This window comes from Centroberyx gerrardi, chromosome 14, assembly GCF_048128805.1.
Source record: "Centroberyx gerrardi isolate f3 chromosome 14, fCenGer3.hap1.cur.20231027, whole genome shotgun sequence".
NCBI classification, from domain to species: Eukaryota; Metazoa; Chordata; class Actinopteri; order Beryciformes; family Berycidae; genus Centroberyx; species Centroberyx gerrardi.
Genome location: NC_136010.1, coordinates 29,332,843 through 29,349,521, shown reverse-complemented (window position 1 = coordinate 29,349,521; position 16,679 = coordinate 29,332,843). Strand labels below are relative to the sequence as shown.

At 49.0% G+C, this 16,679-nt stretch overlaps 1 protein-coding gene across 1 annotated transcript in view; it reads right to left on the bottom strand.

Moving 5' to 3' along the window:
• The window catches only part of agrn (agrin), a 247,780-nt gene that overhangs the window by 43,859 nt on the left and 187,242 nt on the right, over positions 1-16,679 (bottom strand). Inside the window, exons 10-17 of the mRNA XM_078288305.1 lie at positions 16,096-16,296; positions 10,795-10,937; positions 9,505-9,610; positions 6,928-7,047; positions 6,106-6,270; positions 4,343-4,486; positions 2,707-2,831; positions 2,436-2,541 (exon numbers count right to left, since the gene is read on the bottom strand). Of these exons, the coding sequence (XP_078144431.1) occupies positions 2,436-2,541; positions 2,707-2,831; positions 4,343-4,486; positions 6,106-6,270; positions 6,928-7,047; positions 9,505-9,610; positions 10,795-10,937; positions 16,096-16,296 (1,110 nt within the window). The remainder of the gene's footprint in view (positions 1-2,435; positions 2,542-2,706; positions 2,832-4,342; positions 4,487-6,105; positions 6,271-6,927; positions 7,048-9,504; positions 9,611-10,794; positions 10,938-16,095; positions 16,297-16,679) is intronic.

Genomic DNA, 16,679 nt, shown 5'->3' with positions numbered 1-16,679 from the left:
AGGCAAGAGAACCCTGACTAACGCGCAGGCGGAGGGCTGCCGGTGCCATATGCTGGCGCTCGCTGCCAATTTGCCACAAACCTACAGGTGATAACACCATATGGGAGAGGCAGGTCATTGCCAATGTTCTGGCCATTTTCCCCCAGCGCCAGAATCTGCTCGTTCGTTCAAATTACCCTCCCTCTGGCGCATTGTACAGTAGCTCTTGCGGGTTTTTCCCTAGGATTTTTCTCAGATATCGCTTCATCTGTCGCTGAGACACGGAGCTGGAGGCGGAGAAGCGACTCCCTTGTGTGGAAGTCTAACTCTGTGACTGCCGCTCTGTCCTTTAGCTACGAGACTTCAGAGAGCGCCGGGTAACATCAGAGTTAGCCGCAAGTCTTCTGACAGAAGCGGAGGCATTTGAAGGAGCTTCTTCTGCTGGCTGATTGTGAATTTTTTCTTTGCCCCGGCCATGAGCGCTGGTGTGTGCAGCAGCGGTGTTACTCAGTGAAAAAGTTGCAGCGGATCAAAGACGCCTTCACTGTTACGGTTTGATGTTAGAGAAGATCAATATTCATTCATTTATGTAAGCCCTCGGTATTGCTCTCTAGTTGAACCACGTAGCGGCCGGGCGAGCATTAGCATGCCGCGGCATCGGGGCCGGGGCGTCGGCATGTAAACAGCGGGGAGGGAGGGTGGGGGAGGGCTGTGGCACGGCGACGGGGCGGAGGCAGAGCAAATGCTATTCGCACCCAGCCACACGTGAAATGAGCTCGAGATCTAACCCCCGAGCCGATGGCGGCGGCGGAGCGGCTACCCGCGGCGCGACCGCATCCGGGAAAAGAAATTAAAAGATCCTCTGTGGCTGTCGGAGGGGCCCGGGCGCTCGTCTGTCTGCTGCTCCCCCGGGGCTTCGATAGAGAAAGGAGTCGCTGCTAGGCGTCTTCCTGCCTTCTGTGCGCGGCAACGCTAGGTGAGGGATTACACACAACCCACATCTCTATTGCCAGGCAACAGAGGCATGTGGAACTATGTGGGCTTCTCATTTGCTGGTAACCCACGGCACTGAATTTGTAATTACCAGATGTTCAGGGCCTTATCAAAGCCTTGTCAATCTCTTGCTGAGCAAATTTGTGTTTATTTTATATGTACCTGCATCTACTAGTCAACACAGTCCATGCCTCCTATGGGTATGACCTAGTTTTGGCCAGTGAAGAGGGACGAAGAGGGCTCGGTTTCTCTGGTGGCACAACATTCTCTCACCTGATCCGTGCCCGCTAAGCGGCGAGGTGAGCGAACATTTTTCCACCCGAAAATGCGAGGCACCTGGCGGTGGCTCGTGGCCAAGAGCGCACAGCTGGTGCGGCCCCCCCCCCCCCCCCCCCCCCCCCCCCCCCCCCCCGCCGCGCTCGCCGGCGGCGTCTCTGCGACCCCTGCCGTGACGCAAGCTGGCAGTCGGCGACAACAACTTCGCTGAACATGAAAGCCGCGGCCTTGGCGCTCGTCCCGGCGCCGATTACGCCCGATCCGACCGACGTCCATCGACATCTGGACCGAGGAGAGAGCGGTGTACCTTTCCTGTCGGTACACATGTAATGTATGTCCCCCGTGATGCTGAGACACTGTTGTGCTCCTGGCAGCTTAAAGCTGTGATGGGATTGATGCATTTCCCAACGGGGGGTAGGGTTGGGGGTTTGGAGATGAAGCCAAATCCCGACAGAGGGGTGAGAAATCAAAGAGGAAAGTGTCACTACTATCTTGGGGGATTGCGAGGCTCAGGCTCCAGTCAAACTGCGGGGCTCTATCTGCAGGCGAGCATCTGCCAGCCCTTGTTTCGCTTCTTAAAATGCTCTCTCTCTCTCTCTTTCTCTGACTCTTCTCCGCTGTCACGCACGGTTTTGCTCGCGCTCACGCTGAGACGTGGCTGTCCCAGGCGGGGGGGGACAGGGCCTGTGCTGCTCTATGTGCTCATCGGAACGAGCTGGATATTTACTATTTAGACACACTGTGACCACGGAGCTTGAGTAACCGGCGTATTACAAACAATGAAAAGCTAAAAAAAGACTCAGAAGAGAACTTGCATACTGACAACTCCTTACATGTGACTTTTATCTTGCTCATCCGTGCATCAGAATGCGTCTTTTGAAATAAAACGCTGGGATTTTGCCTGATTGCAATCGCTGCTGCCGCGTTATCACGTGTGTTCCCTGACACCCAAACATTCAAGCTCAACTTGCTTTCCGGGTGCGGTGCCTTCGCTTCCAGAGAGACGGAGATAGACGAAGATAGACGAAGATAGAGAAAGAGAGATGATAGAAAGAAAAACAAGAGGAAGGGGGGCGGGGGGATCATTCGAAGCCCGCGGCATTACTCGTTATCTTTTTGGCGGGGGCCCCGGCAACGCTTGGCCGTCCGTGCGACGCGTGATGTATGACGGCTTCGGCGGGGCTCACCTGTGCACTGGCCGAAGTGCTGCACTGTGATGTCCTTGTCCTGCCTGCAGGCGATGGTCCTCAGCTGGCACTGGTCAGCGTAGGTCACCCCATCCGAGCCGCACACCTGCTCCGCCGTGACAGAGATGGAGAGGGAGAGGGGGGAGATGTGGACACACGTTAACTCCCTGAAGGCCGATATCACACCGTCTTCCAAGTTTTCTGACTCTGCTGCGTTTCAAACTTGTGCAAGCGACTGATTTCCTAACTGCAAACCGGGTGGAAGACCCACCTTGGTCTTGTTTTTCTCATCACAGTCAGGTGACGGGCACTCGCAGTGGGCTTGGCCGTTGACCTCGATGCAAGACGCTCCAAAGCTGCACTCTAACTCATCGCATGAGGTTGGGGCCTCGGGACCTGCGGAAGAAACGAGTTCGTATGTTAAAGCAAATACAGATTCTATACAGCCCCGTGGTGCATTCGTGGAACCACAGTTAATGTTAAATCTTCACAATAAAAGAACTTTCACTTCCTTTTTTGAATTAGATACTGCTTTTTCAAGAACTGTCATCAATTGTGTATTATGCCTAAACTCACTGCAGCAGAAAGAGAGCAGAAAACCGTGCATGCGGTGTATTTCGGTTGTGCATCTTTTCCACAGCTACCTCTCCCTCGCTCTCCAAAAGGAGCGTTTGAAGCCTTGAAGCCGGCGCGGCGGGAGGGGGGGCTCCGAGTGTGGGGTCTTTTGCATTGTTACAGCATCACAGAAGGCTTAGAGAACCCAAACCACCCCCCCACCCCCCCCAGCCCACCCACCCTTCACTCCTGCTTTCATGTGCTGCCACCCCCTAGACACCTTGTCTTTTCATGTGGCGGGGTGTGTGGCGGTGTGCCCCACCGCTGCGCCGGGACTATCGGCTTCATTAAGCACTTGACTTCCAGTCGATACCTGACGCCACGTCTTAATGAAAGAGCAGCGGGCCATCGCAGCAGGAGCTAACCTTTCCTTCAGCTGGCTTTTTTTTTTTTTTGCACGTGCAATCACTGGGTGTGTGTCTTTATTATTCATCTAACCGATCAATAGTCCTTCCACTTTGGGGCCATGGTGTATTAGGGATGGGACGATATATTCAATATATCGCGATACAAAAATGTGAGAATACGTATCGTGGGGTAGAAAAATGAATCGCGATATTTTATTCTGCTGTAGTAATCACAAATGAGACGCTTGACCATCACAATTTCACAAGCTCTCCATCCAAATTATATTATTTGCGCTTTGTAATGACATTTTTAAATTGTTGTTTACATTCTTGAAAGCCAATGCCATCGCTAGAAAGATCTGTGGCTCAGAAATAAACATAATTCTGCACAGTCAGACTTTGTCATCATTGAACTTTTATTTATTACATCGTATCGTGGTTGTATTGAATCATAAACCCCATATCACGTATTGAATCGTATTGTGAGATAAACATATCATCCCATTCCTATAGTATATATATATTTTGAATACTGTCATTATTAGGCAGGGAGGCACTCTACTTCCTTAAGCGAAGAGTAACAGGCTACATCGGGGAATAGCGCAAAGTGGAGTATGACTTATAGGAGATAAAATATCAGCGGGTGAACACTAGACATCTCTCCACTTCACTGTTCTCCTAATCAGTATCGATTAACAACTCCTATGGCTGGCCTGCAGCCGCTGCCCGCCGCTCCTGGCGGCAGCGATGCCAATAAAACAGATGGATGAGGAAAGCAGACAGAGAAAGAATAGGCCGCCGCGAGGCTGATCCATGGATCAGATGAGCGTGAGACGAGCAGGTGAGGGAGAAAGAGAGAGACAGGAGTTGAGATTAGTGGGAGAAGAGTGTGTGTGTGTGTGTGTGTGTGTGTGTGGCTCCCCCCCCCCCCCCCTCCGCTCCTACCTTTGTCGCAGCCGCTCATGCCCATCTTGCTGCCGTCTGGACACACGTTGCACTTCATGCCCTTCACCCCCGTCTTGCAGGAGCACAGGCCCGACATCTGCTCGCAGTCGTCCCGAACCGAGCCGACCGCGTCGCAGTTACACGCTGCCCGGGGGATGGAGGGACGGATGGGTAGCAGAGAGAGAGAGAGAGAGAGAGAGAGAGAGGGTAAGGGGTGATGAGTGACAGGAAGAGGGATGGAGAGGAGCGTAAATATTTTCTCGGCGTACGGGGTGAATTACAACACGCGCACAGGGAGCGAGTCGGAGGCAGCCTTAGCCTCCGACCCCTTGTTTGATGTACATCTCCGTGTTAGAATCGAGGGTTAGGAACAGTTCAGCACAAGGCCAGCCAGGAGGAGGAGGAGGAGGAGGAGGAAGGAGGGGGGGTGTGATGAGGTGCTGAGGAGGCAGCAGACACTCAAGAAAACAACCCCCGGGGAAGGACATCAACCCCATCATGCTCCTGGAATCAATGCGTGTTTTTTTCCTCTCCCTCTCCCGCTGAACTTTATATTGGCGTGCGGCGCGCTGTTTGCTTGTCTGTGGGTAAACCTTGTTAAGTTCAGGCCATGGGTGAAGCACCTGCAGGCTCCCCGCTGTTGACTGAAAATGCTCGGCGGATTCCGGGGAGTGCGTGTCCCGCGGTCGCTCAGCGGCGGGCGCGTGAGCCGGTCACCATATTGCATTACAGCACCGCAAACAGGGGGCCGCGACCCCGCGCTCCACTTGAATACAAATGGATGAGGCTGTGCTTATTCCATGCAGTTTTTGACAGGAATGTGGGACATAATAGGTGCTTCAGTCCTGTCAAAAACAAACATTTTTATTTTTTTTTACCTGTAATACCTATGCTATGTACAGTACATAGAGCTAGTTTACTTTTCACTGTCTACAGTGGCTTTGTGTTTGCCAACCTCAAAAGCAAGCATATTTAAGCTGTCACAGCTTTGCGGTGACAAAAAAACACAAGCAGTGTCGGGCGGTAATGCATAACTCGGCAACATATTACATTACCATATAGGGCTGGGTGATAATTAAGATAAATTAATAGATAATTTATTGTCTTTCAGTGGAATCATATGGTGATGATATGGTGATTTTGGGATATCGACACAATTCTGCTGTCTAAACTGATGATAACAAGAAAATTTTATTAAAAAATTTGGAATATTATTTGAAAATTTCAGTTTTGTTTGACATTACACCTAACATTACCATTCAGTTCAATGGGATGAACATTCATTTGATTGTTTAACATGGGATTTTGCATATCGTGATATATATCGATATCGAAAAATATCCTTATTGTGACACCGATTTCAACCATACTGCCCAGCCCTAATATGTAATACATATTACTTTTCCCAGTAATGGGCAGTGTAACATATTACATTTCAATTTCGATAATATTACAGCTTATTGTCACCCCCTCTTAATATCAGATTGAAGTTGAATTATCCAAAAAGATGACTTGTTTTCCTCATACTTAGTAGTCGTCCTCTCACACAAAGTTAGTTGAGATGAGAAATGGAAGAAAAGTTTACTCTTTACTCTTCTCTCTGGGTGGAAGTGTTCCCATTACTTTGATTTTACTGAGCGAAAGGATGACAAGAACATTGGAAATCAATGCCGTTTGGTTTCTTGATCATTCACAGGAGAGTGACAACTGAGTAAACCTGATTTTTGAAAGGTAAGAGAGCAATTTCCAAATCGGTTTCTTACGTGTGCAGCCGCTCATGTTCTCCGTCACGATGCCGCGGAAGTTCCAGAAGCCTGGCTCGCAGCGGTCGCACTTCTGGCCGCCGACTCCGGGCTTACAGGAGCATTGACCGGAGGCTGGGTCACATGTCCCTTTATAGGAGCCATATGCATTGCACTGACAGGTACCTGAGAGGGGGAAGGACATCAGAAGAGTTTTGACTACAAGTGCTGGAGATACTAGATTCCTAGTGTATGTAAATATACCTGCCAATTAAACTGACTTCTATTCTAATTCTGATTCTAATATGCAGAGCTTTACTCAGTGATGTAATGGTAAATAAAGAGGTGGATAGCATCATGAGGCAAAACAACCACCAATTATATTTTCAGAAAACCATCAATTTATACTTTCTCTATAGTCATGCATACTCTCCACTCTCTACATGTACACACTCCATTCTGCCAATAAAAAACGCTGATAAACTGAGCTGAGGTCTTTCTCCTTCACTACGTCCCTGAATAGATTTATTTCTACGTCTACATTTTCTCTATCCATACTCCCCGTCTCCTATATGAGCTATATGCAGAATTTTTTCCCCCCTCGTCAGCGTGCTATCGTTAGTCAAGATCGTCAGATGAAGAGATTTTTCTGTAGATGTGGCACAACATTATCATAATTATTCCTTTGGATTAAGATGAAACATTTTCAACTCCGCAAACCGCTGCGCTGTAATTGCCGTAAAGGACAATAAGCCCCATATGCTGAAAAGGCGTGATATTATCTAGTTTTTTGTTTTTTTTGTGAGTGCATACAACAAACTCGGGTCGGGTCGCGCCACTTACTGGGGCACCCGGCCAGTCCGACGCCCAGGGCCGCCGTCTCGTTGTCGGTGCAGCAGCCGTACACGGACAGGCTGCAGTGTTGCGGCGCCGTCAGCTCGGGCGGAGATGTGGCTGCAATCGCTGATGAAGTGGGAACAAAAGGGGGGGGGGAGAGACGGGGAGAGAGAGAGGAACACCAGCGTTTTGAGTGATTACGTGAGGGAGGCGGGAAAAAGGAATTAGACGACACAATCTCTGAGCAACACGCAACTTTTCGCCAACAATGAGATTGGCTTGAGGGGCAGAGGTGGAGAGGCTGGCAGTCGGCTTCAAGATAACAATTCTATTTGCCATTTTCCCTACAATGACTCAAAATCAGGGAGGAAAATGATGCTATTACCTCCAGTGAAAACAAACAATGGCGTCACCGGCGAATGTGCAGCAGCTGACATTTACCACCTACTAGGAGGCATGTTCTCTTCATTTGTTCTTGTCTAATATTACGGAATTGCGCTGCCGCCCTACAACCTCTGAAAAAAAAAAAAGAAGAAAAAAAAAAACACAGAACGCTCGCTGCATAATGTGAAGGAATGTGCCAAGCCATTTCTGCCTGCGTGCGCTACGTGCCGAGTCGCTTTGTTGAAAGGGGCGCCCATCTTCAAATTAGCGTGACATCTCTGAATGGGGGAAGTATATTCAACACAATAAAAAAACAAATGTGTTCCCAAAAATCTGGCAGTTCTCCAGAAAGTGGAAGAAAAAAAAAGAAAAAGAAAAAATACAGTGAGGGGGAAAGGGGGAGCGGGGGGTTTGTTTAGCGGCCAAGGCAAAGATATCATCGTCCTTTTTGGGGCCAAAGAGCAAAACCTGCGAGCGACGGAAAGCTGAAATCTCCCTCTTTTTTCGCCTCTCTATTCCCCCCTCTCGATCTCTTTTTCTCGCGTTGCTCATTTGGAGTTTGGAGGCTGCGGATACAGGGGGCCATAAATCACGCCGCTACTGGTGTGGATATGAGCCGCAGCCTAATGTTGATGACTCGGCTCGCTCTTTTTCCAGTGCTTTCCCACTCCAGAGATGGGCTTTGGACACAGTTCATTTAACTTGCCACTTTCCACCGCTCCCATTCAGCTATCTGTACTGAGCCTATTAGGACAAGGAGAACTTTTAATTTCATATGTTCTTCTCCCCTTCAAGGGTTTTTCCTCTTCAGTGGCCATTGTCCGGTACAATGCGGCTCGCTCTGACGTGCGATATTACTCTCATATTTTCAAGGTCTGCTGCTGCAGTTTCTCTGCTGCGGTGAGTGCAGCTAGTCTTTTATATTCCTGCGGAGGAGTGTGTGTTTGTGTAGTAAAAAAACACGCTTTTCGGAGCTCCTCAGAATGGAATCACTGACCCAGATTTCAGATTGCAGACGACTGTAAAAGACGGCTTGAAATTCAAACTTGTGCATGTAGCAGACAACACCCTTTACACCACATACAAAACGGGTTTACAAATAGGGAACCGCTCGGAAAACAAGGCTGCTTTCGTGTTCCGTGGGTGAAAGCCGCCGTGTTTGCTTAAGTTTTAAGGAGCTGAGGTCAAATGAAGTTTTCCCTTTCAGAGCTAATGTGGAGGGCAATGAAATTCCCAAAGATCTGAGTTTTTTTCCACCAGCCAATAGGAGAGGAGAGCCCAGAGCTGTCGTACCCATAGAGGACTCTTCAAAAAAGGATTGATTATCCATGGATGGTGGAGAAGCATGACAGTCAGTGCCCAAGGAGGCCAGCTTAGGAAGGAGGGAGAATCGGCGGGGATGCGAGTGTGAAGGCGCGGCGCCGCTCCGCTCTTTCTCACCGTCTCCTTAACTCTCTCCATCCCCTCTCTCTTTCGGAAGCCGCGGGGGAATCAAACAGGCTGGAATGATCACACAGAATCCCTTATGCGCCTTTTGCTCTGCTCCTCTAACCCTGCGCCGGCACCGGAGCAAAAGCTCTTCGTTTAACAGGGCCGTGAAGACGGAAAGCGGCTAGCCTCTGCCGCTCAGCCCGCTTGTCTGGCCGAACAAATGGCATTCATTTACATGCAAAGAGAGGGGCTTTCATATTAAAGCGATTGAGCGGTAGCCTGAGGGTGGAGAAGCAAGCTTGCCACCGGAAGGTCATCAGGTTGCAATCGCCAGGCTGGCTGGGAAAATCTGGGCAGGGAAAGTGAATCATCACTCACTCTATACATGCCATCCATGTGCCCTTGAGAAAGACTCTTAGCCCGCAGTGGAGCCGCTTGGCGCTCACTGGCCAGCTCGAGAGGATTGGTCAGCTTCCAGGTATGAATTCAGAACGGTGTGAGCGCATAGCAGGAGTGCTGCTGAAAAGCTGCAGTCAACATTCCTTGGGCAAATAATGTTTAAATATCATCTCTCAACCATATTTAACCTTGACCTTGTTCCAGCTCTTTGTTTATGGCTGAGACAACAGCAGCGCTGTCAGAATAACAACTACAGTTTATTACTATTCCATCAATGGATGAAATGAGTGGAGGAATGGGATGTGAATGACAATGTCTCCTACACCAAGTGGTGACCTTAACACTGGTGTACCCGACTCATGTACCGACCTGGGCAGGGTCCCTGATTCTGGATCAGCAAGTGCTCCTGTTTCTCACATCTGGCCTTCTTCAGCTCACACTCATTGCTGTAGGTTCGTCCGTCTGAACCACACACCTAGGAATGAATCATAAATGTTAAAAAAGTATTGCACAGCTTGCTATGTTCAATCGTGGCAGCAATATGGGGAACAATTTACATTAAGTGTTCATTAACTAATATTAACTAATGCATTTACTAATATGAATTAAACATAAATAACATTAACAAAGATTAGTTCATGTTAAATGCACATGAACAACTTCAATTAATGTTGTTATACATGTTTGTTAATGTTAACTAAGGGGGCGATCACACCGAGAAGCGTCGCTACAGGCGCAGCCGCGTCAAAAACGCCTCGGCAGACTGCATCAGGCAAAACAGCTTGGTGCGCCTGTGGAGCAGGGCTGTGTGTGCGACCGTGTTAAAGACCGTTAATATCAGCTTTTCATCTGTGTTTTCCTCTGTCCCACCGTTTCCACCACATCAAACCGCATCAAAACAGGAAGGAAATCCCGCCTTCTGCTTGATTTGATTGGCTGCCTGGCCCAAATGTGACATTGACGACCGGTGCGACTCCGCGCCTTGCGCTGAAAAGTTGAGAATATTTTAACTTTTATGCGCGCCTAAAAACCGCCAGAAAAACGCGATGCGCGTCGCAAGAGAAGAGCACACGCCAGGCGCACCATACCATAGGAAAACAATGGTTTTGGTCGCGACGCGTTTCTAGCGACGCTTCTCGGTGTGATCGCCCCCTAATGTGTTTACTAACATGAATTAAGCATGAACAGTGACACTAACAAAGATGACTTGATATTAAATAAACAATAAACTGCTTTAATTAATGTTGTTATACATGTTTGTTAATACTGTTAACTAATGTGTTTACTAACTAATTAAGCGTGAACAATGATATTAAGAAAGATGAGTTCATATTAAATAAACAATAAACAGCTGCATTAAGTAATGTTATGACATGTTTGTTGCTGCCAATGTGAAACCCTAACTCTAACTCTTCATGTATTACTTAAACATATCCTGTTAATGTTGTTATTCATGTTTAATTCATGTTAGTAAATGCATTAGTTAACATTAGTTAAGGAACACTTAAAGTGTTACCGCAGTGGGTGTCTGGTTTTACATAAAGATCCCATTCGAAGAAAACTGCAGTGTTTTTGCCAAAGGAATCTAAATGCTGAGGTGAATACATCCGCTATGGAGGTGCTTGCCAAGAGCCGGTTAAAGGAGGTGGACGTCCGTACCGAGTTGAGAGGCACGTTCTGGCAGCTGAAGTCACAGACGCAGCGGTCGTCCTCGGTATCCTCGTCCCACGAGCCTCCGAACGTTCGACACCGGTCCTGTTCGCAGCTCTCCACCCCGGAGCCCGACCCTCCTGAGCCACAATCTGCACGAACAACACCGACACACAACAAAATCATTAATTGAACGCAGATACACAAGCAGCAGATACCGCATCAGGTGAAAAGGACTTCTGTCTTCATCTTTCATAAGTTAAGGCTTCATCTCTGCCAAAGTGTTTAGACATTCAGAGCATCACAGAGTTTGAGGTAATTGAAATTTCAGTCACGCTGGCGGCGGGGAGACTGAACCAAAGGCACCGCTGGAAGTACAAGATAATGACCAACCATAGCGAGGACCAGAGATTGACTAAATAAATTAGACGCAACATCTCCGCACCACCAGCGAGGCATCCTTTTCATTTCAATTAAATCGGAGGAAAAAAGGGGAGGGAAATATTAACTCCGGCCTCCCAATGCGTGGGGGGGGGGGGGGGGGGGGGAAGGCCCGTTTTATGGGTGCTGACTTCCTGATATGAGAATACCACTAATTGCAAAGCGCTCTGTAAATTCCAATTATCTCCCGAGACTTTGGGGAAAGTAGTTCCGGCGACTCTTTATCGGTGACCCTGGAATGGCTTTGATTTGTTTAAAAGTGCACTTGGTTGGATCGAAGCGAGAGCTCGCTCGAGCTGACCTCGTGAAAATAGCTCCATGTGGAGAGGTAGCAAGGGCAAACGGAGACCTATAATCACTGTCAAGGATTTGTGGGTTCACAAAACTGTTATTGTTGCTGATTTGTTGTGCTGTTGTACGAAAAGAAATCAAACTTTAGGACACAGCAATGAATCCAAGGTGTAAAAGGGATACAAGACTTAGACAAGAAAAAAAACGGACTAATCTAGACGGATTGTTTGGAGTTTCATTTAGCACAAACAAAACGGGGGCTGCTGCAGAGTTCAGGTGAAGAGAGGGGGAGGATCCCGCATTTGAAGTTACGAAAAATTTCCACCCGCGGCAGCCTCCTGAGGGAGATCAGGTGAACGCGTGTGAGGGGGAGGGAGCGAGAGCGGCGAGCAAGAAAAACAGAGAGAGAATGAAAGACAGAGGGAGGCACCCTGGGGGCTGGCAAAAAAGTTCATTTGAAACAAATTTGTTATTCAGAAAAAGAAAATCCAGTCCGACTAAAAGCTCCCGGCTCAACTGGTAAAACAAAAAAAAACGCAGGGAGTCAAGGTGTGTTTTTCCCCTGCCGTCTTTTAGGCTCGTTCAGCTCAGCTTCATCCGTATTGATGGGCCTCCGTTACACAACCCCTGCTGGGCCTAATGGGGAAAATCAATGGCGGAGTGGTGGAAGTGCCACTTAGCATAACCCATCTCCTTAAGCGGATTATGGAACAGGTCACAGTGCGGGGGGTGGCGAGGGTCCGGCTCCGCTCTTTGATATGGGTCATCACCAATGGGCTTTGACGGCTTCGAGCGGTCGATACAGTGGAAGGGCATTCGCTTCATTAGGAGTGCGCGCGAGTCCCGCTCCCGACTACAGACAAACCCTTGCGCGGCCGACTAGTGCTCCAGAGGCCGAGGCGCAAGAGAGCACCCCCACCCCCACCCCCCCACACAAACATCACAACTTGTTAAGGACTCGCTCTGTCTCCATTTTACTCCGGCTGAACCTCTGACCCTAATCCTTTGGCTCGAATTTGCTTTTCGGCGCTGCTTATCGATTGTGAACCGATGTACAACAAGTATAACGTACCATTCTCCGCCGGGGCTAATGGCTTTCAGCTGCCGGCGGCGTTATTACAGATGTCCGTTTTCAGCCGTCGTCAATAACGGGCCGTAAAGAGGGTTTTTCACCAGGTGACCGCAGATCAGCGAGAGGGCTAATAAGCGCCGAGGCCGGTCGGCCACCTGAGTCTGTGTGCCGGCTCAGCGAGACACACAATAAAGACACATGGGAAACATGGGAGCAGCCAATTCATATTCCGCTCAGGCCCCCTGGCCAAGGCAAGATAAATAAATAAAAGAGGTAAGACATTAGAAATGGAATAAATAAAAGTGAAGGATGAAGGGGGGTCCTAATTAGCTGTTGCTCTTTGATGTGCCCCGCCACCCGCGCCGCCTATGAACCTTTCAATTAGCACATCCCCAGCTAAGATGGCTGCATCAGCTATTCTGTCTACGCTGCCCGGCCGCTCCTTTTTTCGCTCAACGACAGCTCAGCCCCCTAGTCTATTTAGCCAAGGGAGCTCCATTAAGAAGACAGAATCAGTGGCGGAGAGGAGAGAAAAGAAATGAACGGCATAAGAACGACGTCCGAGAAAGGATGGAGAAAAAAAAACGATTACGAGCCGTTTGACAAGGGGAAATAATGGAGGGAGTAACGGAAGAGATGCTATTGTCTAAAGAATGAGACGTGTCCCGAAGAAAAGAGGAGAGAATAGATGAAGAGAGAAAAGAGAATAAGAGAAGATAATAGAGGAGAGAGAGTGCAACGTGCTGAGGTGCAGCCCGGTGCTAAAGATGGCGGATCAACCGGCTTCACATTGTCGATCAGTTCTCCTGGATCAGCCAATAACATCTTGATCCCTCTAATATCATGACCTGCGTGAGAGTCGACTTGGACATCTGTCGTCCGCTACAAATCCCTGCGTGTCACGGCGAGGATCCAAACTAACAGTGGCCTTTTGGCGGGGGAAAAGATGCGATGGCAGGGCTCTTTTCTGTTTGTTTTCGCTCCATTTATCAGCCCCTCAGACGGGCCCGCTCTCGACGGATGTGACAGCACGTTAGTCCAAATAAACTCCCCGCGAGATAAAGAAGGATGGAACGTCATGCCCGGCGGGGGGACGGGGGGGGGGGGGAGAGGAGGGACGGGGCAGAAGAAGAGGACGAAGTTTCGCAGCCCCGGCGGAGGGATACAAGCGGCGTGATGAATGGGCGGCAAAGGGAAAAACCTGCTGATCTCAGTTTGATGAGCTCTTTCCCCCACCCGGCCACCCACTTTCCCCTCTCTCTCTCTCTCTCTCTTTCTCTTTCTTTTCTTAACGCTTTCTCGATTCCGATCTGCGCACTGGGAACGGGGAGGGAGCTCGGGCCGTGCATCACCGCGTGATACTGGACTCATAATCCTGTTTATTAAATGTGTATTCAATTAAAAAGGGCCGGAGCCCCCCTAGGTGATGCACTGCTCTCAGTTGCCACTTTGTCAGTGTCGGGGAAAAAAAAGAAGGGAGCTGAGGCCAGGCCTACCCGAGTGTGAAATTAAACAGGTGATAAATTTCCCTGTACGGCCAACAGTGGGAACACTGTCATTTTTCATTACCGCTAAATAAAAGGCGGGAGAAAACAACTTCCATTTTTACGCTTGGCACCCCTCCCCCTCCCCCCCCCCGCCCCCGGCAAGACTAATGAGTATGGTTTTTAAGTCAGGCCTACATAAACGAATAAATCACTCGTTCAGCTCCTCTCCGGGCTTATCTTAGATATGAGGTATGGAGTGGGGACTGTAGGCTTCGGTGATATAGAGCTTCGCTGCCGTCTGTGATAGAGCCAGAAAATACAGTGTGCTTGGTCTTATATTTTATGACAGATTGCTGTATTACACAATATAAACTACAACTTTTGCCAAAAGCCCCAGGATCAAAACATCATATCCTACCATCCATCCATTAAGGCACAGGGGAATATATCAACACAGAAAGCCCCTCTTATCTCTTAAGCTAAAGAGAAGTGATTTGCAGCCAAAGCCAGATATTTTAGGGTGGGGGGTGGGGGAGTGGGGGGCAGCAACTCTGTCCCGATCTTTTCCACAATCACACCGGACTCCCTGCGGAGGGTCCGGGTCACATTTGTGGAGGGTGCTGAAAAGAATGGGGACAGGGCCCGCGGAAAAAAAAGAAGACAGGACGAGCGGTCGCCCCTAGGGTGAAATTTATCAATTGCAGACGATCCCATCTCCGTCCCTATCTGTGAAAGCGGTGGCGCTCCATTGTCGGCAGGCAACAATTTTTGATGGAGAAGAGTGCAAAACGGAGAGACATGAGTGGGTGGGATGGGAGGGAGCGGCGGGGAGGGGAGAGGGAAAAAAAAAGCTTCTATTGTGTAAGCCTGATGGCTTTCTCTGAATCAAAATGAGCAAGTGATGGGAAAAAAAAGGGGATGTTGAGAGATGGCGAGCGAGCAAGAGAGAAAGAGGGAGAGAGAGAGAGAGAGAACAAAATAGAAAAACTAAGCCATCAGGCACCACAAGCAAAGCGATGCCCTTGGGGAGGTAGAGAAGAGCATCTTTGCTGGCTGCCAGACAACGAACAGACAACGGGGACAGCGTGTGTGGATGAGTGCGTGGGCGTGTGTGTGTGTGTGTGTTTCTGCGACTCTGTATCGCGGGCATACAGTTTCACATTTCTTCATGCTCCACATACAAAAAAGGTCACTCGTCTCAGTCAATGAAATGATGTTAAATCGTCCACGAGAGGCTTCGGCGGTGCAATTCACCTCGCAGGCCCAGGGCCAAAACGGTAGACAACGGTAGGGAGAGAGAGGAAGAAAAAATGAATGAAACACCCCCGGCTAGCAATCAAAATGGAAGTGGAGTCTTCTCATGTCGATCTACTCCGTCTTCCATCTACCCCATTGTTCGCTCTCCCCGACCATCCCTCCTGCTGGCAGGTGTAATCTGCTCGCCTTCGCACCTTGTCAGAGGATGACTACGGTCGCCGTGACGAACCCCGGCCACGGGGGGATTGGCCCGCTGCCGTCGTCTGCATGACAACCGGAGGCCAGAGAGAGTACCACTCTCCCCGAGACAGAAGCGTCTGTCAGCATCGATCGAGGCACGATTTGCATGCCGAATTAGGTCTCTTTTATTCGAAATGTGAGAAAAAAAAGGCGTAGAAATCAGGAGCGCTCGCATTAACTGACATCGGTCGCACACTTGAAAGCATAATTGGATAGGAGTATTTCATAAAATGTACAGTTGACCTGCACTTAATCACCCGGAACTCAAGGTTCTGTTGCTGTAACTGGTAACAAAAGAGGTTTTGATTGTGGAGCAGCACTGTATGACATTCAGTTTATCCTTCCCATGTTAGCCTATTTGAGCCTGCGCAAAACAGGATTTTAGAAGCAGGCATACGCAGCTATTATGAAAATTCACAGCCGACTGAATACCGTGCGGCAGGTCAATTGGTAAAGATAATTACACCATTTCAATGGCCGATTGGTTAACATAATTACACCATTTCAAAGTCAATTTCCTACCCTCGTCGCAGCCGCCGGGCTTTGCCACCTCAATTTTCTTCTTGAAGATGCAGGAGGCCCGGCGGAGTTCGCACTCGTTGACGTAGTTGTTGCCGTCGTCGCCGCACACCGGCGAGACGGCCTGGCCCGCGCACGGCAGGCACTCGCACTTGCCCTGGATGCAGCGGGCGCCCCAGGCGCAGACAGCGCTGCCGCATGTTTCTGCAGAAGAGATGCAAGCAGAGTGATGGGTCAGAGAGCGGTGGGTCAATGAAAAAAGGAATATTCATGAACACTGAGTCCCCTTCACACCTGTCATTAAGATGCGTCTTGTATCTGGATTATGCCTAGATAGGATTTTGCAGGATTACATTTACACCCGACATTTAAATGCATCTCTGGTATACATACTGGATTTCTTTTTCCTTCGCCAAAACATGTACTGCCATGCACGTCACTTGCTCTTACCATTTACGTCCTTTTAAACTGACAGTTAACACCTTGCTTTACTTGTTCCCCATCCATGAGTATTACTGACAATCCATTCTTGACAGTTATGTTACAGTCTGAACTGCCTGCCTGCAGTTGTGTCTATATTTATTTCT